Source organism: Pseudophryne corroboree, chromosome 5, assembly GCF_028390025.1.
Source record: "Pseudophryne corroboree isolate aPseCor3 chromosome 5, aPseCor3.hap2, whole genome shotgun sequence".
Lineage (NCBI taxonomy): Eukaryota > Metazoa > Chordata > Amphibia > Anura > Myobatrachidae > Pseudophryne > Pseudophryne corroboree.
The window spans coordinates 310,383,686-310,408,189 of record NC_086448.1 but is presented as its reverse complement, the minus strand read 5'-3'; the positions used below and the strand labels follow the sequence as shown (position 1 = coordinate 310,408,189).

General features: G+C 46.7%; 1 protein-coding gene across 5 annotated transcripts in view; it reads right to left on the bottom strand.

The window, feature by feature from the left end:
• Positions 1–24,504, bottom strand: part of GLI3 (GLI family zinc finger 3) — a 313,081-nt gene that overhangs the window by 50,285 nt on the left and 238,292 nt on the right. For 4 of the 5 annotated variants that reach the window (XM_063922481.1, XM_063922484.1, XM_063922482.1 and 1 more), the window contains exons 8-9: positions 23,197–23,413; positions 1,082–1,198 (exon numbers count right to left, since the gene is read on the bottom strand). In XM_063922481.1, coding sequence (XP_063778551.1) covers positions 1,082–1,198; positions 23,197–23,413 — 334 coding nt within the window. The remainder of the gene's footprint in view (positions 1–1,081; positions 1,199–23,196; positions 23,414–24,504) is intronic. The other variant, XM_063922483.1, reaches the window with a different exon arrangement.

Here is a 24,504-nt window from a genome sequence, read left to right as displayed (position 1 = left end):
GTATTAAACAAAGTTTGTGTACATTGAGCCATCAGAAAACAAAGGTTTCACTATCTCACTCTCACTCAAAAAAGTCCGTATTTCGGAATATTCCGTATTTCGGAATATTTGGATATGGGATACTCAACCTGTATACTTATAGCTCAGAATGCGACCCCAAATTTAGTACATATACAATTCACGCATGGGGAGAAGGATTGTGAAACTGAATTATGGGCCTAATTCATATTTGTAAAACATGCGATTTTCTCAGCTTTGCAACTGCTGAAATATATTAGTAAGTGAAGCTGTCGCCAAGGAATGAAAAGAAACGCCAACTAGAGCCATCACAAACTCATTCGCAATTGCATACATATTTGCAGCATACACACAAAAATGAGGAACATCGGGTCTAAGGGATGACCTATGGCTACGCAGACTGGACACAGAAGTAGCGACGCAGGCACCATTGTTACTGTACGTACGAGCATGCAGCTGATGGCAGATACATGCACTGAAACTGGAAATGACATGCCTGCGTTTTCCCAACCACTTCCTGTTATCTCCTCCAAACAGTCACTTCCTGTCAATCACTTTCCCATGAAGTCCTCATTGCGAGCGAGATCACAGCAGCACCATGTTTAGTGTGACTGCAGCACATGCGCAGTCTGCCGATAATCGCTCACTTGTGCAAACATCGGCCACATCTCACAAACATGAATAAGGCCCCAAGTCGCAAGACCACTGACAGGGCAAAAAGGTGCCATACAAGGTAAAATGCATGAAAAAGTACCAACAAATGAGTAACTAAGAGAATGCAAAAATTAAATTTCCATTTTTTTAATTTTTTTTTTACAAAAACGGAAATAGCGTGCCAGAGGAAGTATTGTTACAGCTCCAAACTCACTCATAATATATAGAAGAAACAAAACCACACTCAGTGTTACCCATATTGTACACGGTACCAGCTGTGCTCAATACTAATGACATATGTTTAAACCACGACACATGGACAGCAGTGCCAGAAAGCCAATACTTTGCTTTACACATTTTAAAAAAGATCCTGCTAAGTACAAAACTAATGATAAACTAATGATATTACCTGAATGCCCCCAGCAACAGGACTCGGCAGCTCTTCCTCAGGTTTAATCTTGGAGCGCTTATTGTGCATTGGGTCCCCTGTACTGCTGACTGCAGACTCACTGGTGGGCTTGTTCTGCTGAAGAATTTGTTATTACAATTTTGTGAAATTTAGGAATCAAGTAAGTCCAAGATTTGAACCTTACACACATATACAATCCTGACATACAGTAAGCAGGTATATACTTATAGGCCCTACACACATGCCGATATCACTGCACAATATGAACGATCTCGTTCATTAATGAACGAGATAACGTTCATATCGTGCAGTGTGGAGTCACCAGCGATGAACGATGCGCGGCCCCGCGCTCGTTCATCGCTGGTGACATGTCGGCCGTATGTGTCGGCTGGTGACATGTCGGCCGTATCGGCTGCCGGGCACCTCGGCGGCACATCGCCTAATGTGTAGGGCCCATTATGTTGCATCACTAGGCGTGACGTGCCTATGTATAATAGTAAATGTCACATTAACAATTGTGCTACAATATCTAAGGGTTCTGAAATCATTTGTTTCTATTTGTAAACCAATACCAGTGTTTAGTTGTATTTGCTTGTATATCATTGTATGGAACAGTAGCATAAGTGTGTCCATAACTCCCAACATTAGGTGATTTAGGACATATTGCAGAAGGGGGTGCGACAGTGTCACAGTGGAGGAGTGGTTTTGTCATGGTCAGCTCAGTAATTTTGTTCATCTGTGCATTTAATGTATGTAAACATTTACTTATGTAGCGATTACCACAACTGGATATGCAACAGTGTGGGAAAAGGGCACAATATGTAAGTTACAATGGGCAACGTTTCAGGAGACCGCCGGTCACAATACCGATGCCGGGATCCTGGCATCTGAAAATCCCGATGGCTGGCATGCCGACCAACAGGGACTATTCCCACTCGTGGGTGTTTACGACACACATGGAGTGGGAATATAACCAGTGGCTTCGTCCGCTCGCCCCCCGCCGGCCATCCAGCGGCCGGGATCCCGCCGACGGATTTGTGACTGGTGGTCACACATACCCAATGTGTTGCAATGCCTATTGCTTATTCTACAGTTTAATTTTAATCACAGTTCTTTTTAAAATGTTTAAACTAGTGCAACATAATTTTTTATTGAAATAACTATTTGGATCACAAATTAATCTTGTATTGGTAAAAGTCATCTGTATGCAGACCGTAAGTGTTTCTCATTCGTGTCCCTCAGATTAGTCCTAAAATAATTGAAATATGCAAAGTGGATTGTGTGTATGGGGTATTTATCAAATCTTGGAGAGAGCTAAAATTGTGAAAAAGGAGATTTATGGTAGACTTACCATGGTTAAATCTCTTTCTGCGAGGTACACTGGATTCCACAGGGAATAACATCGGGGTGAAGAGTTGGATCTTGATCCGAGGCACCAACAGGCTAAAGCTTTGACTGTTCCCAGGATGCACTGCACCGCCTCCTCTATAGCCCCACTTCCAGGCACTGGAGCTCAGTTTCGTTAACCAGTCCAATGCAGTAGCAAGTAAAATAGATCGGTAGAGGTTAGCCACATAGAACCACATTCTCACGACAGGAGAAGGTACCAGCGGCTAATGCCATACAAACCCAAAGAAGCTAAGTGTGTCAGGGTGGGCGCCCTGTGGAATCCAGTGTAGCTCGCACCAAGAGATTTAACCATGGTAAGTCTACCATAAATTTTGCAGCGGGGTACACTAGGATTCCACAGGGAATAACATTGGGGATGTCCTAAAGCAGTTCCTCAAGGGAGGGGATGCATTGTAGCGGGCACAAGAACCCGGCATCCAAAGGAAGCATCCTGGGAGGCAGAAGTATCAAAGGCATAGAACCTGATGAACGTATTCACTGAGGACCATGTAGCCACCTTGAACAATAGTTCTGTGGACGCGCCACCTCGGGTCACCCAAGACGGTCTTACAGACCGAGGAGAATGGGCTTTGATAGCAGCAGGAGCTAAGAACCCAGCCTGCGCATAGGCCTGTGCAATCACCATTCTAATCCAGCTTGCCAAGGTCTGTTTATTCACAGGCCAGCCACGTTTGTGAAAACCAAATAGTACAAAAAGAGAATCAGACCTCCTGATGGAGGCAGTCCTCTCCACATAGACATGGAGAGCCCGTACAACATCCAAAGATTTTTCTTTGGAGGACAGACCAGAAGAGGTGAAGGCTGGAACCACAATCTCCTAGTTAAGGTAAAAAGATGACACCACCTTAGGCAAATAACCAGGGCGAGTTTGAAGAACAGGTGGACGACAGGATAAAGCACCTAAGTCCGACACCCTACTAGCAGAGACAATAGCCAACAGCAAAACGACCTTAAGTGTAAGGCATTTAAGGTCCACAGACTCAAGAGGTTCAAATGGAGACTATTTCAGGGCATTCAATACAACAGCCAGATCCCATGGAGCCACAGGAGAGACATAGCGAGGATGAATCCGTAGAACACCCTGAGTGAAAGTGTGAATGTCAGGAAGAGACGCAATTTTCCTCTGAAACCACACCGACAAGGCAGATATATGAACCTTGAGGGAGGCCAGACGAAGACCCAAGTATAGGCCCTGCTGGAGAAAAGCCAAAAGTCTTGAAGTTTTGAGAGTATACGCTTTATAATTCTTAGCAGCACACCAAGTGAAGTAAGAATTCAAGACCCTGTAATAAATCCGAGCCGAAGCTGGTTTACGGGCCTTCAACATAGTTGAAATGACCGCCTCAGAGAATCCTTTTGCTCTCAGAAGGGATGCTTCAAGAGCCACGCCGTCAAAGCCAGTCTGGCCAGGTCCGGGTAGACACAAGGGCCCTGTACAAGGAGGTCTGGGCATTGAGGAAGTAGAAGAGGACGCTCTATCGAGAGACCCCACAGGTCTGAGAACCAATGCCGTCTGGGCCACGCTGGAGCGACTAGAAGTAGTACTCCTTCTTGCTTGAACTTCCGTATTACCCTAAGCAGAAGTGACACTGGAGGGAACACATATGGCAGCCGAAAGTTCCATGGAATTGCTAGTGCATCCACGAACGTTGCTTGAGGATCCCTTGTCCTTGCTCTGAAGACCGGAACTTGTGGTTGTGTCGAGATGCCATCAGGTCTACATCTGGTAGGCCCCACTTGTCCACTAGTAGTTGAAAGACTTCGGGATGAAGACTCCACTCTCTGGCGTGTATGTCCTGACGACTGAGGAAGTCCGCTTCCCGGTTGAGGACTCCCAGAATGAACACTGCCGATATGGCTGGCAGATGGCGTTCCACCTATTGGAGAATTTTTGACACTTCCATCATTGCCATGTGACTTCGAATGCTGCCTTGATGATTTATGTATGCCACCATGGTAGCGTTGTCCGATTGTACTTGGAAAGGCCTGTTCTGTACCAGAGGCACGGCCAGTGTCAACGCATTGAACACTGCCCACAATTCCAGAATGTTTATCGGGAGGAGAGATTCCTCCTTGGTCCACCGAACCTGGAGAGAGTGTTGCTCCAACACCGCGCCCCAACCCCACAGACTGGTGTCCGTTGTTAGGAGGACCCAGTTGGAGATCCAGAAGGGACGGCCCACTGTTGGTCCTGTAGCCACCAGCTCAGTGCCAGACAAACCTCCGGAGTCAAGGAGATCATTTGAGACCTGATCCGGTGAGGCAGGCCATTCCACTTGGAAAGGATTAATCGTTGCAGAGGGCGGGACTGAAATTGAGTGAACTCTACCATGTCAAATGCCGACACCATGAGGCCTAGTACTTGCATCGCTGAGTGTATTGACACTCTCTGGCGAGAGAGGAAGTATCTGATCCTGTCCTGAAGTTTCAGAACTTTCTCTGGAGACAAGAGCAATCGTTGGTTGTGTGTGTCCAGCAATGTCTCCAGGTGCACCATGCTCTGAGCAGGAACCAGCCAGTTTATGAGCCACCCGTGGGCTTGTAGGAATTGGGCCGTCAGTTCAAGATGACTGAGGAGAACCTCTGGGGAGTTCACCAAGATCAGCAAGTCGTCCAGATACGGCATGATCCTGACACCCTGACGGCGGAGAAGAGCCGTCATGACTGCCATGACCTTGGTAAAGATCCGAGGAGCCGTGGTCAGTCTGAAAGGCAAGGCCTGGAATTGATAATGTAGGTTGCCAATGGCAAAACGCAGATATTGCTGATGCGACATGGCAATAGGTATGTGCAGGTAAGTATCCTATATGTCCAGGGATACCATATAGTCCTTGGGCTCCATAGCTAGTACAATAGAGCGCAGAGTTTCCATATGGAATTTGGATACCCTCACAAATTTGTTCAAAGATTTGAGGTTGAGTATAGGCCGGGAGGACCCATTTGGTTTCGGGACTAGAAACAGAGTTGAATAGTAACCCCTGCCTCTTTGAGACAGAGGTACCGGCACAATCACTCCAGTATCTAGAAGAGATTGTACAACCAAGTGTACAGTTTGTGCTTTCAGCGGATCCGAAGGGATAACCGTCGAGCAGAACCATTGAGTGGGTTGTCTCTTGAAAGAGATTGCGTACCTGTAAGAGACAAATTCCCGCACCCAGGCATCCAAAGTGGTCCTTAACCAGGCCTGGGCGAAATGCAGAAGTCGGCCTCCCACCCTGGGGTCCCCCAGGGAGAGACCCGCCCCATCATGCTGCAGGCTTGTCCTGTTTGGAAGCAGGCTGACGGGCGGCCCAAGATTGCTTACACTTGGGCTTGGTGGTTTTGGAAGTACGAGCCTGTCTTGGATATGCCTGACCCTTTGCTTTACCTAGAGTTCGAAAGGAAAGAGTGGTAGACTTAGCCTTCAGAACAGAAGGATTGGTACTTGGGAGACAAGCTGTCTTGGCTGGTCTTTTTGGAGTCCAGGTCCACTTTCCAGAACCTTAACCACAAAATCAGGCAAACCAGGATATACGTAGTAGACGCCTTGGCCACCATTACACCGGCATCAGAGGCCACCTCCTGAATATAGTGAGAGGCTGTGGTAATACAGTATATGACAGATATTATCTGGCAGTGTCAGAAAAATTTAGAAGCTCATCCTCAACTGCCTGAACCCATGCTTCCATAGCTTTTGCAGCCCAAGAGGCTGCCATAGTGGGTCTATGTACAGCACCGGTAAGTGTGTAGACAGACTTCAGGCATCCCTCCACATGCTTATCTGTCGGTTCCTTCAGTGAAGTGACAGTGGTGACAGGCAGAGTAGAAGACACCACTAGACGGGCGACATGAGAGTACACCGGCGGTGGAGTTTCCCACTTGTTACTCAACTCCGCAGGGATAGGATAGCGAGCCAACATCCTTTTAGACAGGGAAAATTTCTTTCCTGGAGAAGACCAGGCTTCCTGGCGTATGTCAATTAAGAGGTCAGAATGAGGTAAAACTACTTTAGCAACCTTCTGACATTTAAACTTATCATGTTTCTTAGACGTAGTAGGAGGTTCAATCTCATCATCAATCTGGAGAATCAGCTTGATAGCCTCCACTAGTTCAGGAACATCAACCTGAGTTGTAGATTCCTCATCAGAAAATAAGATTTTACACTTACCGGTAAATCTATTTCTCGTAGTCCGTAGAGGATGCTGGGACTCCGTAAGGACCATGGGGAATAGACGGGCTCCGCAGGAGACATGGGCACTTTAAGTAAGAAAGACTTTAGACTCTGGGTGTGCACTGGCTCCTCCCTCTATGCCCCTCCTCCAGACCTCAGTTAGAAAAACTGTGCCCAGAGGAGATGGACAGTACGAGGAAAGGATTTTGTTAATCCAAGGGCAAGATTCATACCAGCCACACCAATCACACCGTATAACTTGTGATAAACTACCCAGTTAACGGTATGAACAAACAACATAGTCTCGGTCCAAACCGATGAACTATAATATAACCCTTATGTAAGCAATAACTGTATACAAGTCTTGCAGAAGAAGTCAGCACTTGGGACGGGCGCCCAGCATCCTCTACGGACTACGAAAAATAGATTTACCGGTAAGTGTAAAATCTTATTTTTTCTAACGTCCTAGAGGATGCTGGGACTCCGTAAGGACCATGGGGATTATACCAAAGCTCCCAAACGGGCGGGAGAGTGCGGATGACTCTGCAGCACCGATTGAGCAAACAGGAGGTCCTCCTCAGCCAGGGTATCAAACTTATAGAACTTTGCAAAAGTGTTTGACCCCGACCAAGTAGCAGCTCGGCACAGCTGTAGTGCCGAGGCCCCTCGGGCAGCCGCCCAAGATGAGCCCACCTTCCTAGTGGAATGGGCCTTAACCAATTTCGGTAACAGCAATGCTGCCGTAGAATGTGCCTGCTGAATCGTGTCACAGATCCAGCGAGCAATAGTCTGCTTTGAAGCAGGGCCGCCAACCTTGTTGGCTGCATACAGGACAAACAGTGCTTCTGTTTTTCTGATCCTAGCCGTTCTGGCCACGTAAATTTTCAAAGCCCTAACCACATCAAGGGACTCGGAATCCTCCAAGTCACGTGTAGCCACAGGCACGACAATAGGTTGGTTCATATAAAAGGATGAGACCACCTTAGGTAGGAATTGAGGACGGGTCCGCAACTCCGCTCTATCCATATGGAAAACCAGATAGGGGCTTTTATGTGATAAAGCCGCCAATTCCGAAACTCGCCTAGCCGAAGCCAAGGCTAACAACATGACCACCTTCCAAGTGAGATATTTCAACTCCACTGTTTTAAGTGATTCAAATCAATGTGACTTAAGGAAACTTAACCCCACGTTAAGATCCCAAGGCACCACCGAAGGTACAAAAGGAGGCTGAATATGCAGTACTCCCTTCACAAAAGTCTGTACTTTAGGTAAAAAGGCCAATTCCTTTTGAAAGAAAATGGATAAGGCCGAAATCTGAACTTTAATGGAGCCTAATTTTAGGCCCAAATTCACTCCAGTTTGTAGGAAGTGAAGAAAACGGCCTAGATGGAATTCTTCCGTAGGAGCATTCCTGGCCTCACACCAAGAAACATATTTTCGCCATATTCGGTGATAACGTTTAGACGTCACGTCCTTCCTAGCCTTTATTAGCGTAGGAATGACCTCATCCGGAATACCTTTTTCCGCTAGGATCCGGCGTTCAACCGCCATGCCGTCAAACGTAGCCGCGGTAAGTCTTGGAACAATGAGAATTGTTCTCACTCCTCTTCTTCTTATTATCCTCAACACCTTGGGTATGAGAGGAAGAGGAGGAAACACATATACCGACTGGAACACCCACGGTGTCACTAGGGCATCCACAGCTACAGCCTGAGGGACTCTTGACCTGGCGCAATACCTTTGTAGCTTTTTGTTGAGACGGGATGCAATCATGTCTATTTGGGGTAGTCCCCACCGACTTGCAATGTGTGCGAAGACTTCCTGATGAAGTCCCCACTCTCCCGGATGCAGATCGTGTCTGCTGAGGAAGTCTGCTTCCCAGTTGTCCACTCCCGGAATGAACACTGCTGACAGAGCGCTTACATGATTCTCCGCCCAGCGAAGAATTCTGGTGGCTTCCGCCATTGCCACTTCGTTGTATATGGCCCTTAGTTCCAGGATGTTGATGTGAAGACAAGTCTCTTGACTTGACCAAAGTCCTTGGAAATTTCTTCCCTGTGTGACTGCTCCCCAACCTTGGAGGCTCGCGTCCGTGGTTACCAGGATCCAGTCCTGAATGCCGAACCTGCGGCCTTCCAGGAGGTGAGCACTGTGCAGCCACCACAGGAGAGATATCCTGGCTCTGGGAGACAGGGTGATCCTTTGATGCATTTGTAAATGAGACCCGGACCATTTGTCCAGTAGGTCCCATTGAAAAGTCCTCGCATGGAACCTGCCGAAGGGGATGGCCTCATACGATGCCACCATCTTCCCCAGGACACGGGTGCAGTGAAGCACTGAAACCTTTTTTGGCTTTAATAGGTTCCTGAGCAGAGCTATGAGCTCCTGAGCCTTTTCCATCGGAAGAAAAACCTTTTTCTGTTCTGTGTCCAGAATCAGGCCCAAAAAGGTCAGACGCGTTGTAGGAACCAGCTGGGACTTCGGAATATTAAGAATCCAGCCGTGCTGTTGCAACGTCCTCACTGACAGTGACACGCTGTCCAGTAACTTCTCTCGAGATCTCGCCTTTATGAGGAGATCATCCAAGTATGGGAAATTGTGACACCCTGCTTGCGCAGGAGCACCATCATTTCCGCCATTACCTTGGTGAAAATTCTCGGGGCCGTGGAAAGCCCAAACGGCAACGTCTGAAATTGGTAATGACAGTCCTGTACCGCAAATCTCAGGAACGCCTGGTGAGGAAGACAAATCGGAACATGAAGGTAAGCATCCTTTATGTCCAGGGAACCCATCCAATCCCCCCCCACCCCAGGCTGGCGATGACCGCTCTGAGCGATTCCATCTTGAACTTGAACTTTTTCAAGTACAGGTTCAGGGATTTCAGATTCAAAATGGGTCTGACCGAACCATCCGGTTTCGGAACCACAAACAGGGTTGAGTAATACCCCTTTCCTTGCTGGAGAAGAGGAACCTTGACTATCACCTGTTGCAGGTACAATTTTTGAATTGCAGTCAACACTAACTCCCTTTCTGACGGAGAAGCTGGCAGAGCCGATTTGAAAAACCGGCGCGGAGGCATCTCTTTTCGAATTCCAGCCTGTATCCCTGAGAAACTGTCACGATCCGGGTATCTGGACGCCATTTCTTACCCATCAGATGCCTCCTAAGGCTGGCTCAGCGCTCCAGGACCGGATCCCATCTGTTATCCTGATGTGTACATTCCTGTATCCTCTCCTGTCACTCTGGGACGCTGTCACAGTAAACGCCATATTACACCTGGCATGGCGTCTCCCGCGGCCTCCGCCGCCGTCCCTGAACTTCTGCATGCAGAGTGTCTGAGTGGCGATTACGTCAGCCGCGGCCTCCGCTGTGTCCGCGTGGTTGGATGTGCATCTGTCAGCCTGGCGCCTCCTGTCTCCGGTGGCCGGCGCCGCCATTACTGTTTTCATTACCACATGGATTACAAACCAAACTTCCCTCCAAGTGTCTGCATGGGCGCAGCCATCTTGGATTCTGTCAGCTGATCATTTCCACCAATCTGTTCTCAGTTTTGATAATCTGCATAATTGCCTAGCCAATCCCTTCCTTGCTGCAGGTATAAATACACTGTGCCTGAGCAAGGAAGGCGTCAGTGCTTTGGTTGTCAAACCTAGTTCCTGTTTGTCTCTCTCCTGTGATTGTCTTCCAGGTTTCAGCTCCTGTCTCAAGACTTCCACCATAGAGACCCGCACCAGCATTCCACCTGCGGTGTAGCCTGACTCTCCAATCCATTGTGGATTCATCTGTTTCCAGCTACAACATTACCTGCTTCCAGCTCAGCTTCCAGCAGAGTACAGCTTCCCTTAAAGGGCCGGTGTCCTTTCTACACTTTACCACTCTCCACCGGTATTATTATTTCTCCGCTCTCAAGTTCTACATTTCAGTTCATATTTCATCGCTCCCAAGTTCATTTATTATTTAACTGGTTCCAGCCAGTATCCACTCCGTGCTAACAACAGTCTGGTTCCAGCCAGTATCCACAGCAGCTGTTTTATCTTCAGCAACCCAGCTTTTCCTGGAACACCAGCTGGCACAATCCTGGGTTATCTCCATTGCTACAGTCGGGCCTGGTAAGGACTTTCCATCTAGAAGATCATAAGAACTATCTCACACTACCAGTGCCCTGTGGCTCCTGCCATCCTGTAGTACCCAGGAACTGTATTTATTCTTTGCTGACTTTTACGTTTTCTTTTACTGCTGCTGTGTTGCGGAGTTGTCATAATAAACATCATTGACTTTTATCCAAGTTGTCGTGGTCACGCCTTCGGGCAGTTATTATTCATGTTACTTACATGTCCAGGAGTCTGATACAACCTCCCAGGTTCCGGTACATCTCAGCCCCTACAACTGAGGCTGCCTCCCGTCAGCTCAGGCCCTCAGTTGTGACAGTAAGCACTGACCAGATGAATCCAGCCGGAGACCAGGATCAAGCGGCCAGGCCGATGCAAGAACTGGCAGCCCGACTAGAACATCAGGAGGCTGCACAGGGCCACATCATCCGCTGTCTCCAGGATCTCTCTACTCGGCTGGATGGGATTCAGACAACTCTCCGTGGATCAGGCGCGTCTGGTGCGTCAACCACAGTGACTCCAGCTATAACCCCACCCACCTTACCCATTTCTGCTCCACGTCTTCATCTTCCAACGCCAGCAAAATTTGACGGATCTCCAAGATTCTGCAGGGGATTTCTCAACCAGTGTGAGATTCAGTTTGAGCTACAACCTGGCAATTTTCCCAGTGACCGTACAAAAATTGCCTACATTATTTCTCTTCTCAGTGGCTCAGCCCTTGATTGGGCATCACCGTTATGGGAGAGGTCCGACACCCTGCTATCTTCCTACACTGCCTTCGTGTCAACATTCAGGCGCATCTTCGACGAGCCAGGCCGGGTAACCTCAGCTTCATCCGAGATTCTCCGTTTACGCCAGGGGTCACGTACTGTAGGACAATATCTGATACAGTTCCAGATCCTGGCATCCGAACTGGCATGGAACGACGAGGCCCTGTATGCTGCATTCTGGCATGGCTTATCTGAGCGTATTAAAGATGAGTTAGCTACCAGAGACTTACCTTCTAAGTTAGATGAGCTAATCTCACTCTGCACGAAAGTTGATTTACGTTTCAGAGAGAGAGCAACTGAGCGTGGAAGATCATCTGCTCCAAAATCTTCTGCTCCTCCTCCTCGTCAACTGTCACCATCTAAAGATGAGCCCATGCAACTTGGCCGTTCCCGTTTAACTCCTGCTGAGCGCCGAATACGTCTCTCCGAGTTTCTCTGTCTCTATTGTGCAGCTCCGTCTCACACCATTAATGCCTGTCCCAAACGTCCGGGAAACTCCAAATCCTAGCTCGCCAAGGAGAGGGCCGGCTAGGAGTAATGATCTCCTCTCCATCTCCTCAAGATTGTAATCTCCCAGTCTCGCTTCAAGTTGCTCAACGTTATCGGAACGTCATTGCCCTCCTTGATTCCGGAGCAGCTGGGAACTTTATTACCGAAGCCTATGTTAAACGGTGGTCCCTACCCACCGAGAGACTTCCTTCGTCCATTTCTTTAACTGCCGTGGATGGCAGCAAAATTTTTGATGCAGTTATTTCTTTAAGGACTCTACCAGTTCGTCTGAGAGTGGGAGTTCTTCATTCCGAACTTATTTCTTTTTTAGTGATTCCAAGAGCCACACATCCTGTGGTCCTGGGCCTTCCATGGCTCCGTCTTCACAATCCTACAATTGATTGGACGACTACGCAAATCCTGGCATGGGGTTCCTCCTGTGCTGAGACATGTTTGTTTAAAGTATTGCCTGTCTGTTCTTCCTCCCCCAGGTCGTCTGATGTTCCACCTCCTCCATATCAAGATTTCACGGATGTGTTCAGTAAAGCTTCTGCTGATATCCTTCCTCCTCATAGAGAATGGGACTGTCCGATTGATCTCGTTCCAGGGAAGGTTCCACCTCGAGGCCGAACTTATCCGTTGTCTCTGCCTGAGACGCATTCTATGGAGGAATATATTAAAGAGAACCTAGCAAAGGGGTTCATTCGACCTTCTTCTTCTCCAGCCGGCGCAGGCTTCTTTTTTGTAAAAAAGAAAGATGGTGGTCTGCGGCCGTGCATCGACTACAGAGGTTTGAACGACATTACCATCAAGAACCGTTATCCTTTACCCCTGATTACTGAGCTCTTTGACAGAGTTAGCGGAGCTACCATCTTTACAAAGCTGGACTTGCGAGGTGCATACAATCTCATCCGGATCCGTGAGGGTGACGAGTGGAAGACCGCCTTTAACACCCGTGACGGACATTATGAGTACCTCGTCATGCCCTTCGGATTGAGCAATGCTCCAGCTGTCTTCCAGCATTTTGTCAATGAGATCTTCAGAGACATTCTATACCGTCATGTCGTGGTCTATCTAGACGATATCCTCATTTTTGCCAACGATTTAGAGGAACATCGTTTTTGGGTTAAAGAGGTTCTGTCCCGTCTCCGTGTCAATCATCTCTATTGCAAATTAGAAAAATGCGTCTTTGAAGTCAAGTCCATTCCGTTTCTAGGGTACATTGTGTCCGGTTCCGGACTAGAGATGGATCCTGAGAAACTACAAGCAATTCAAAATTGGCCGGTACCCTTAACCCTCAAAGGGGTCCAGAGGTTCTTAGGGTTCGCCAACTATTACCGAAAGTTTATACGAGACTTTTCCACCATTGTGGCGCCTATTACTGCTTTCACTAAGAAGGGTGCTAACCCGTCCAAGTGGTCTGAAGAAGCCATGCAAGCATTTCATCTTTTAAAACAAAGGTTCATCTCTGCGCCTGTTCTGAAACAGCCTGACATCGACTCTCCTTTCATCTTAGAGGTGGATGCCTCCTCCGTTGGAGTAGGAGCGGTGTTATCTCAGAGGGCTAAAGATGGCCATTTACACCCTTGCAGTTTCTTCTCCCGGAAGTTCTCCCCAGCTGAGCGCAACTATGCCATTGGCGACCAGGAGTTGCTAGCCATCAAGCTCGCTCTAGAAGAGTGGAGGTATCTGTTGGAGGGAGCTTCTCATTCAATCACCATACTTACAGACCACAAGAACCTTTTATACCTGAAGGGCGCACAATGTCTCAACCCTCGTCAGGCCAGATGGGCACTTTTCTTTTCCAGGTTCGACTTTAAACTCCAGTTCTGTCCGGGCTCTCAGAATCGCAAGGCCGATGCCCTTTCCCGCTCATGGGAGCAAGAAAATGAGTCAGAGTCTTCAGACAAGCATCCTATTATAAATCCGTTGGCATTCTCCACGGTAGGGATGGACTCTACGCCCCCATCAGGGAAAAGTTTTGTGAAGCCGATGCTAAGGAAGAAGCTCATGCATTGGGCCCATGCTTCCCGTTTTGCCGGACATACAGGTATCCAAAAAACCCTGGAGTTTATCTCTAGGTCCTATTGGTGGCCAACTCTGAAAAAGGACATCTTGGAGTTTATTGCATCTTGCCCAAAGTGTGCCCAACATAAAGTATCCCGCCAGTCGCCTGCGGGGCAACTGGTTCCACTATCCGTTCCCCGTCGACCATGGACCCACTTGTCGATGGATTTCATTACAGACTTACCCATGTGCAACAAGTTCAATACCATCTGGGTGGTAGTTGACCGGTTCACCAAGATGGCACACTTCATTCCTCTCACCGGTCTTCCGTCAGCTTCCAAGTTGGCTCAAGTATTCATACAAGAGATCTTCCGACTCCACGGTCTTCCTGAAGAAATTATCTCAGATCGAGGAGTTCAATTCACAGCCAAATTCTGGCGAAGTTTATGTCAAGTCCTCCAAGTCAAGCTAAAGTTTTCCACGGCTTACCATCCTCAGACCAATGGTCAAACCGAGAGGGTGAATCAGGACTTGGAGGCCTTCCTCCGCATCTATGTGTCCTCCTCTCAAGATGACTGGGTTCAATTACTTCCCTGGGCCGAGTTCTGTCATAACAACCAGTATCATTCTTCATCTGCTTCAACACCATTCTTCACTAACTTTGGATTCCACTCTAAAGTCCCTGAGTTCCAACCGCTTCCAGCAACTTCTGTTCCCGCAGTGGATATCACCTTGCATCAGTTTGCCAATATCTGGAAGAGCGTACGATCAGCTCTGCTCAAGGCATCGTTCAGGTACAAGAAGTTTGCGGATAAGAAGCGTCGAGCAGTTCCTGCTCTCAAGGTGGGTGATCGGGTATGGTTATCCACGAAGAATTTGAGGTTAAGAGTTCCCAGTATGAAGTTTGCACCTCGCTATATCGGTCCTTTCAAGATTGAACAAGTCATCAATCCTGTTGCTTACAGACTCCAGTTGCCTCCCTTCTTAAAAATACCCAGGACATTCCATGTTTCCCTGTTGAAACCGCTGATCTTGAATCGGTTTCATTCCTCACTTCCTCCAACTCCGAAAGTCCAAACTCAACGAGGCGTTGAGTATGAAGTGGCCAAGATCCTGGACTCACGTCACCGTTACGGTCAACTACAATATCTTATTGACTGGAAGGGTTATGGTCCTGAGGAACGTTCATGGACCAATGCTTCTGATGTCCATGCTCCTGCCTTGGTCCGGAGATTCCATTCCAAGTTTCCTCAAAAGCCTAAGAAGTGTCCTGGGGCCACTCCTAAAGGGGGGAGTGCTGTCACGATCCGGGTATCTGGACGCCATTTCTTACCCATCAGATGCCTCCTAAGGCTGGCTCAGCGCTCCAGGACCGGATCCCATCTGTTATCCTGATGTGTACATTCCTGTATCCTCTCCTGTCACTCTGGGACGCTGTCACAGTAAACGCCATATTACACCTGGCATGGCGTCTCCCGCGGCCTCCGCCGCCGTCCCTGAACTTCTGCATGCAGAGTGTCTGAGTGGCGATTACGTCAGCCGCGGCCTCCGCTGTGTCCGCGTGGTTGGATGTGCATCTGTCAGCCTGGCGCCTCCTGTCTCCGGTGGCCGGCGCCGCCATTACTGTTTTCATTACCACATGGATTACAAACCAAACTTCCCTCCAAGTGTCTGCATGGGCGCAGCCATCTTGGATTCTGTCAGCTGATCATTTCCACCAATCTGTTCTCAGTTTTGATAATCTGCATAATTGCCTAGCCAATCCCTTCCTTGCTGCAGGTATAAATACACTGTGCCTGAGCAAGGAAGGCGTCAGTGCTTTGGTTGTCAAACCTAGTTCCTGTTTGTCTCTCTCCTGTGATTGTCTTCCAGGTTCCAGCTCCTGTCTCAAGACTTCCACCATAGAGACCCGCACCAGCATTCCACCTGCGGTGTAGCCTGACTCTCCAATCCATTGTGGATTCATCTGTTTCCAGCTACAACATTACCTGCTTCCAGCTCAGCTTCCAGCAGAGTACAGCTTCCCTTAAAGGGCCGGTGTCCTTTCTACACTTTACCACTCTCCACCGGTATTATTATTTCTCCGCTCTCAAGTTCTACATTTCAGTTCATATTTCATCGCTCCCAAGTTCATTTATTATTTAACTGGTTCCAGCCAGTATCCACTCCGTGCTAACAACAGTCTGGTTCCAGCCAGTATCCACAGCAGCTGTTTTATCTTCAGCAACCCAGCTTTTCCTGGAACACCAGCTGGCACAATCCTGGGTTATCTCCATTGCTACAGTCAGGCCTGGTAAGGACTTTCCATCTAGAAGATCATAAGAACTATCTCACACTACCAGTGCCCTGTGGCTCCTGCCATCCTGTAGTACCCAGGAACTGTATTTATTCTTTGCTGACTTTTACGTTTTCTTTTACTGCTGCTGTGTTGCGGAGTTGTCATAATAAACATCATTGACTTTTATCCAAGTTGTCGTGGTCACGCCTTCGGGCAGTTATTATTCATGTTACTTACATGTCCAGGGGTCTGATACAACCTCCCAGGTTCCGGTACATCTCAGCCCCTACAACTGAGGCTGCCTCCCGTCAGCTCAGGCCCTCAGTTGTGACAGAAACAATCTCTATTGCCCATGGATCCACCTGTGAGTGAACCCAGACGTGGCTGAAAAATCGAAAACGTGCCCCCACTTGATCTGGCCCCCCCAGGGAAGCCCCAGCGTCATGCGGTGGATTTTGCAGACGTGGGGGGGACTTCTGCTCCTGGGAACTAGCTGTGTGCAGCTTTTTTCCCTTGCCTTTACCTCTGGCAAGAAAGGACGATCTCCGTACCTTTTTGCTTTTATTTGAACGAAAGGACTGCATTTGGTAATGAGGTGCCGTCTTAGTATGTTGTGGGGGAACATAAGGTAAAAAATTCGATTTACCAGCCGTAGCAGTAGAGACAAGGTCCGAGAGGCCTTCTCCAAACAACTCCTCCCCCTTGTAAGGCAACGACTCCATATGCCGCTTTGAGTCGGCATCCTCCGTCCACTGTCGGGTCCACAAGAGTCGCCTAGCAGAAATAGATATAGCATTTATTCTGGAGCTTAGTAAACAAATGTCTCTTTGAGCATCCCTCATATATAACGCAGCATCCTTGATATGCTCTAGGGTCATTAGAATGGTATCCTTATCTAGGGTCTCAATCTCCGTAGACAAGGACACAAACCCAGGCCGATGCCATAGCCGGCCTAACAATAGTATCAGAATGTGTGTAAATGTACTTCATGGTAACTTCCTGCTTACGATCCGCAGGATCCTTGAGGGTAGCAGTATCCTGGGAAGGCAGTGCCACCTTCTTGGATAAGCGTGTCAACGCCTTGTCTACTTTAGGCGAAGATTCCCATCGTATCCTGTCCTTTTGTGGGAAGGGATACGCCATTTTGGGAACTTGTAGTCTCCTGTCTGGAGATTCCCAAGCCTTTTCGCACAATTCGCTTAGCTCAAATGAGGACGGAAAGGTGATCTCAGGCTTTTTCTCTTTATACATGTGTACCCTCGTGTCAGGGACAGGGGGTTCCTCAGTAATATGCAAAACCTCTTTAATAGCAATGATCATGTAACGAATACCTTTAGCCACTTTTGGCTGTAATTTTGCATCCTCATAGTCGACACTGGAATCTGAATCCGTGTCGGTATCTGTGTCAGTGATCTGGGATAATGTGCGTTTCTGAGACCCAGAAGGTCCCGGTGCCACTGGGACAGGCATGGTCTGACTACCTGACTGATCCCTAGCCTCAGTCTTGTCTAATCTCTTATGCACTAAATTTACATTAGCATTCAAGACATTCCACATATCCATCCAGTCCGGCGTCGGCGTTGCCGACGGCGACCTGACAATCGTGCACTCCCCCTCCTCCTTAGGCGAGCCTTCATCGTCAAACATGTCGACACACGCGTACCGACACACTCCACACACACAGGGAAACTCAATTCTGAAGACAGGTTCCCCTTTAGGCCCTTTGGAGAGACAGAGAGAGAGTATGCCAGCACACACCCCAGTGCTATATGACCCCGGAGAAAAACACAGAATGTTTACCCAGTAGCGCTGCTGTAATGTATAATCGCCAATTATGTGCCCCCCCCTCTACTTTAAAACCCTCTTTCACCGTGTGTCAAGCAGGGGAGAGTCCGGGGAGCTTCCTCTCAGCGGTGCTATGGAGAGAAAATGGCGCTGGTGAGTGCTAAGGGAGAAGCCCCGCCCCCTCGGCGGCGGGCTTCTGTCCCTCTCAAACTTAATAAAATATGGCGGGGGCTCTTTTATATACATGTACAGTGCCCACCTGTACATGTATATAGTCATTTGCCATAGGAGAGGTATTCTATTGCTGCCCAGGGCGCCCCCCCTGCGCCCTGCACCCTTACAGTGACCGGAGTGTGTGAGGTATATGGGAGCAATGACGCACAGCTGCAGTGCTGTGCGTTACCTCAGTGAAGCACCCGAGGGCTTCTGCCGCCTCAGTAGTCTTCTTTCTTCGTTTTTTCCGGCTCTGTGAGGAGAACGGCGGCGCGGCTCTGGGATGAACGCCCAGGCCGAACCTGTGTTCCACTCCCTCTGGAGCTAATGGTGTCCAGTAGCCGAGAAGCAGAGCCTATCATTTAAGTAGGTCTGCTCCTCTCTCCTCAGTCCCTCGATGCAGGGAGTATGTTGCCAGCAGAGCTCCCTGAAAATAAGAAAAAAACCTAACAAAATGCTTTCTTAGCAGGAAACTCAACAGAGCTCCCTGCAGTGAACCCATCTTCCTCTGGGCACAGTCTAAAACTGAGGTCTGGAGGAGGGGCATAGAGGGAGGAGCCAGTGCACACCCAGAGGCTAAAGTCTTTCTTAAAGTGCCCATGTCTCCTGCGGAGCCCGTCTATTTCCCATGGTCCTTACGGAGTCCCAGCATCCTCTAGGACGTTAGAGAAACAACTGTATCCATATCAGAAGGATCAGTATAATTCCCATCCTCATCGGAGGAATCATCCGAAATATTAGTGTATTGTGAGGAAGAAATGGCCCACTTAAAGGACCCTTTGGTCCCAGTAGGGCAAGGGTTAGGTTTGTGTTTAACCAAGGACTGACTTAATTGCTGTAATTGGGTTGACAGAGTATCCGCCTATGGCGGATTAACTACAGGGACAATATGTGGCTGTAATGTCACAGGAGGGCCCACAGAGGGCGTAAGTCGTGTTACAAGCGTAGTCAGCATATTTGAAAAAGCAGCCCAAGGTGGGTCTTGATTAGCCACAGGTGCTGCAGACTGACTGGAAGATGCCCAGTAATTGAACCCTCAGCTGAAACCTTTTCCTCAGTCAAATCCGTGGCGCCAGCACTGCATGAAGCAGGAGCGTCTGAGGATTTCCCACCCTGTGTAGCAGACATTATGGGAATGTAGCCTTAGGGCGCAACAGTACAATATAGCCAGACAAAAACAATACCTGCAAAAAAAACCTGTATTATGTGACAGCAAATGTAAAGCACAAACAGAGGATTTAAGCAGTGTGAGGTGACTGAAACACACAGTAAAAAATACAAAGCAGTATATCCTGTGGAACACTATTTGGTATATGAGACCCTGACGCACTTAGCCCCCCAGGGTACAGAATATAGTGATAACAATATGTGTGATACACAGAATAGAAACCACATAGCAGCTATAGGCACACACAGCCACAGGTACAATGCAGAAATTATTACATACAACCAATAAAACTGCACTGCACTAGTAATACTACATATAGAAATGTATGTATACAGATATACCAATGCACAGTAAACACTGGATGTATATCACAGAACACTTGTACTAAATATTCATATAGTAGTGCACTTGTTCTTAACTAACGCTGTCTAAACGACATGTAGAATACTTAAGTGTCCTGTAAATGCACAGCGCTGATGAGGCAGGCGGCTTTACAGAGGAGACACTGCCCAGCAGTCCCATGATCAGCTCAGCTATATCAAATGGTACCCAAACGCTGACAGGGAGTGAGGGTGACAGAGAAATGCAGCTCCGGGGCGGGAACACCTGCAGTAGATGGCGCCTGGAGCTGGGGAAGGGGCTACAGGTCAGCGCCTTATCCCCTCTGCTGGACTTCACCACCGGGTACTATGGAGCCTATAACAAACAGATTTTTGTTAATTTGACCTGTGCTCCCTGCCCTGGTGGATATAGCGGGGTCCCTGCACAGCCACAGTGTCCACGCCAGCAGCGCGGTCTGTCTCCTGGTACCGTGACTGGATCGCGATTCACCGGCCGGTCCCACCTGGGGGACCCTCTTACCTCCTCCCTGAAGTGCGGCCACATGATCCAGGAGAGCAGCAGCGGTGATGTGTGCCTGATGACCGGAGCGCCTCCGCTGTAAGTACCCGGGAACCACACCGTGGGAGTATACAGCGCCGCTGAGGGAGGTGATGGAGCCGTAGCACAGAATGTCAACATGACATACACTGCAACTAGTGCTTGTGCTGCGGCCCTTGAAGTCTTCTAGAAAAGCTCCTTTCAGGGCTGCCTAGCGCAGCCCCCCCTGTTAGTGACCTGCACTGCAGGCATCAACTTACAAACTGAGCTCCAGTGCCTGGAGGCGGGGCTATAGGTGAGGCAGTGCAGTGCATCCTGGGAACAGTCAAAGCTTTAGCCTGTTGGTGCCTCGGCTCAAGATCCGACTCTACACCCCGATGTTATTCCCTGTGGAATCCCTGTGTACCCCGCTGCAGAAAATAAAGCACCAACCAATCAGTTCCTAATTGTACTTTTTAAACATAACCTATAAAATGTAAGGCAGTTGATTGTTTAGTAATTTATCTATCAGAATTTTATTTCTCTGTCAGCTTTGATAAATACTTCCCTATATGTGTAGATATCTTATTTTGAGGATATAACGAAAACAAAATCATTTAGTACAGAAATTTATGACATTTTAATTTGTTTAAATGTAGGTATGCAATTTCTCTCCATGGCCATCCCCCACATGCTAAAAGACAGCAGTGATTAGGCTTTCCTATACATGAGTTATCATTTGCACCAACCAAATCTACTTTATGCAAGAAATATTTCAAGAAGATAACAATAGTATAAATTGTGATTTATTAAGGAAGTTACATCTGCCCTAGTTCCCATTTCAGTTTGTAATCCAACAAATGGTTTATGTAGAGTATCTGCACAAAGGCAGACAAATATAAACAGTTCACAAAATTGCAAATCTGCAGATTTTGCGGCTAGGAAATGACCCTTATTGTCATGTTATGTGCATTTGTGTATAGATAACTATGCGGGGTACTGTATGTAGGAGTGCATGTCCTGGGACATATGTTACAATGACACCAGGGTATGCTCTTAAATGAGACTGCTGCTTTCAGTTGTTCATTATTAAAGTAGACAAGAAGCGGTATCAGGCTTGCACTGACAGCTAATTAGAAGCCGACACTGAATCACATGTTAAAATAATGATGTGCATAAAGGTAGATGTACAGACGTGGGAAAACATACAAGGAGAACAATGAGCCAGACAGCAATGATATATGTACGTATAATGTATACTCTACATAACTCCTCTGCAATCTACCCTGGAGCTTTGAAGTTGCAGCCTGGGATGGACAGGCAGATATACTATGATACCTTTGATTTATCAGTGCACTCACACATTAAAAAATATTTTATATTCATGACACAAAAACATTCAGCAGTTCATGTCTAAAAACATTATTTAGAAGGCAAAACAACTTATGTAATGCCAGTTTAACAGAAGAAAACATTTGTATTTTCTATTGCACTTATTAGATGATAGTCATGACCCCTGACTAAGGGCAGCATAAGAGTTCGGTTATTATAACTACCAGAGGTGGAATAAGGCCAGTTCCTAGCAGAGACTGTGTGAATTCTATAGATTGTAAGCTTGCGAGCAGGGCCTTCCTACCTCTACAGTATGTCTGTCTATTATAACCCAATTTTGTTCTACCGTTATTGGTTCCAGTTGTAAAGTGCAACGGAATATATTGCGCTATATAAGAAACTGTTAATAAATAAAATAAATAAATCATTTTAGGTGGATGGATACAGAAAACCGTAGGTGATATATGGAGAAGCATGCAATTACATATGAAAGTGTATCTAAGTGGTCAAGCTATTTGCTGTAAGACTCCGAATGAAACAATATAGCTTTTATATTAAGGAAATAATCATTTAAGCTTTGGCCATGGAATATAGGGATGGAATAAAAGTAAATGATGAGCATGAAAACAAATGTATAACACTCATACATGGGGAAGTAGTCAGCAAGCCGGCATTCAGGATCCCAGCGTTCAGAATCCCGACAGCGGAATCACCACGGTCACCGGGATCCATCTGCATTGTGACAGTCGAGATTCCGCTGTCGGATTCTGACCGTCGTATCTTGAATGCCGGCATTTCATACCCAACCGCATACATGTGGCAGATGGGATATGTACGATGTAGTAGTACAGGCGTGTACACAAACACACTGCCCTGGCTCTTTCTTTACATTATTTTATAATTAAAAAAATGTAAACATATCTAAAAAATTTAAACATGAAGATATAACTGCAGATAGAGCTGGCTCAGCAATGTAGTTCAACAATATATATATATATATATATATATATATATATATACAGGTTGAGTATCCCTTATCCAAAATGCTTGGGACCATAGGAATTTTGGAAATCGGATTTTTCCATATTTTGGAATAATTGCATACCATAATGAGATATCATGGCGATGGGACCTAAATCTAAGCACAGAATCCATTTATGTTACATAAACACCTTATACACACAGCCTGAAGGTCATTTTAGCCAATATTGTATACAACTTTGTGCATTAAACAAAGTGTGTGTACATTCACACAATTCATTTATGTTTCTTATACACCTTATACACACAGCCTGAAGGTCATTTAATACAATATTTTTAATAACTTTTGAGTATTAAACAAAGTTTCTGTACATTGAGCCATCAAAAAACAAAGGTTTCACTATCTCACTCTCACTCAAAAAAGTCCGTATTTCGGAATATTTGGATATGGGATACTCAACCTGTATATATATATATATATATATATATATATATATATATATGGTATACTAAGTTGAAGGAATTTTTATTTCTCTTCGTTGAACTACGAAAAACGGGTTCTCACCTGTGTGATCTCCGAGGGACCCACGCTGACCTGGACTGGATTCAAAACGCTAGGGATCCCAGGAACAGTTCTCTGAGTGGGAAAGGTGGGCGCAGGATGTAAAAGTGGTGGGCTGTGTCCAAAAGCTGAGCCTATGCTGTGCTGCCGATTTATTATATGCTGATGCATATGCTGCAAGGACACTGGGGTAGGAGGGTATGTAAAGCTCAAAGCTGGACTGCAAAGAGACAAAAGCAGTATTGCAAAATTAATTTGTATGTAAACACATTAAAAAGTGATAAACAAATATATAAAACATAAGTCACCCTGCAACATGCAGATACGAATTTTGAACATATTAAAGTAGAAAAATGTATTGTACATTACACTTCTCATAATACAGAATGCAACACAATAGAATATACAAAGGTATAAATATGAAACTTGGGGACTGAAGAAGTTGAACACAACTGTCTGTGACTGGATTGCTTGCATGGAAGTTAAATGCATATACAGATGTAGCCATGCTGATTTTACTGCAATGCAGCATGCTGCATAGTATGCTAGGCAACAACTATTTGCAGCCAGGGATCGCTTCATTAATTCATTTAGGAATGAATGGAGAGATCATGTATCATGCTGTGGCCATCTGCGAATAGTCGTAGCCTGCTGCATTGCAGTAAGATGAGCATGGCTACATATGCATTCCTGTGGCTGCACAGTTGAATGCATCTCTGCAGCTGCACCACCTCTATCCTGAAAACACATGCACAGCTTTACATACACCGCATATTCCACCTACTGTATACACCCAACCCGAAGACAGGCATAGAGCAAAAATATGCAAATACTCTATGAAATGTACCTATGTTCAATTCTGTAATAGCCCCTTGGTGTGCCAACAAAACAGCTTTAAAACATGAGCATCTCATCTGTTAATATATTATACAAAATGGAAATGCAAAACTATCTCTAAAATACTTGAAGGCAATGTGCAGTACATGTCTTGGGTTGCCTTGTGTAATGAAAGAGCTCTTTAATCTTAGAAAGTTAAACTCCTACATATGTCTCCAAATCGCATCAGGAGAAAAAATCAATTGGTAAATGTGTTTTATACACAGTGCTTGTCATATCACTCATTTCTTTTTCAACGATGGAAGGTTCTGCTCAGCCAGGATGTCACCTAAAAAGAATTTCCGTCAGAGTAACCTGCACTAAAAGCTGCTGTAAGACTGCCGATCAATGTGTTTCAGTGAGGGGATATTCCAATGGGAGATCCCGTCTCTCTCTTCCAGTTTAACATCATTAAATGTCTATTAAAGCCCATTA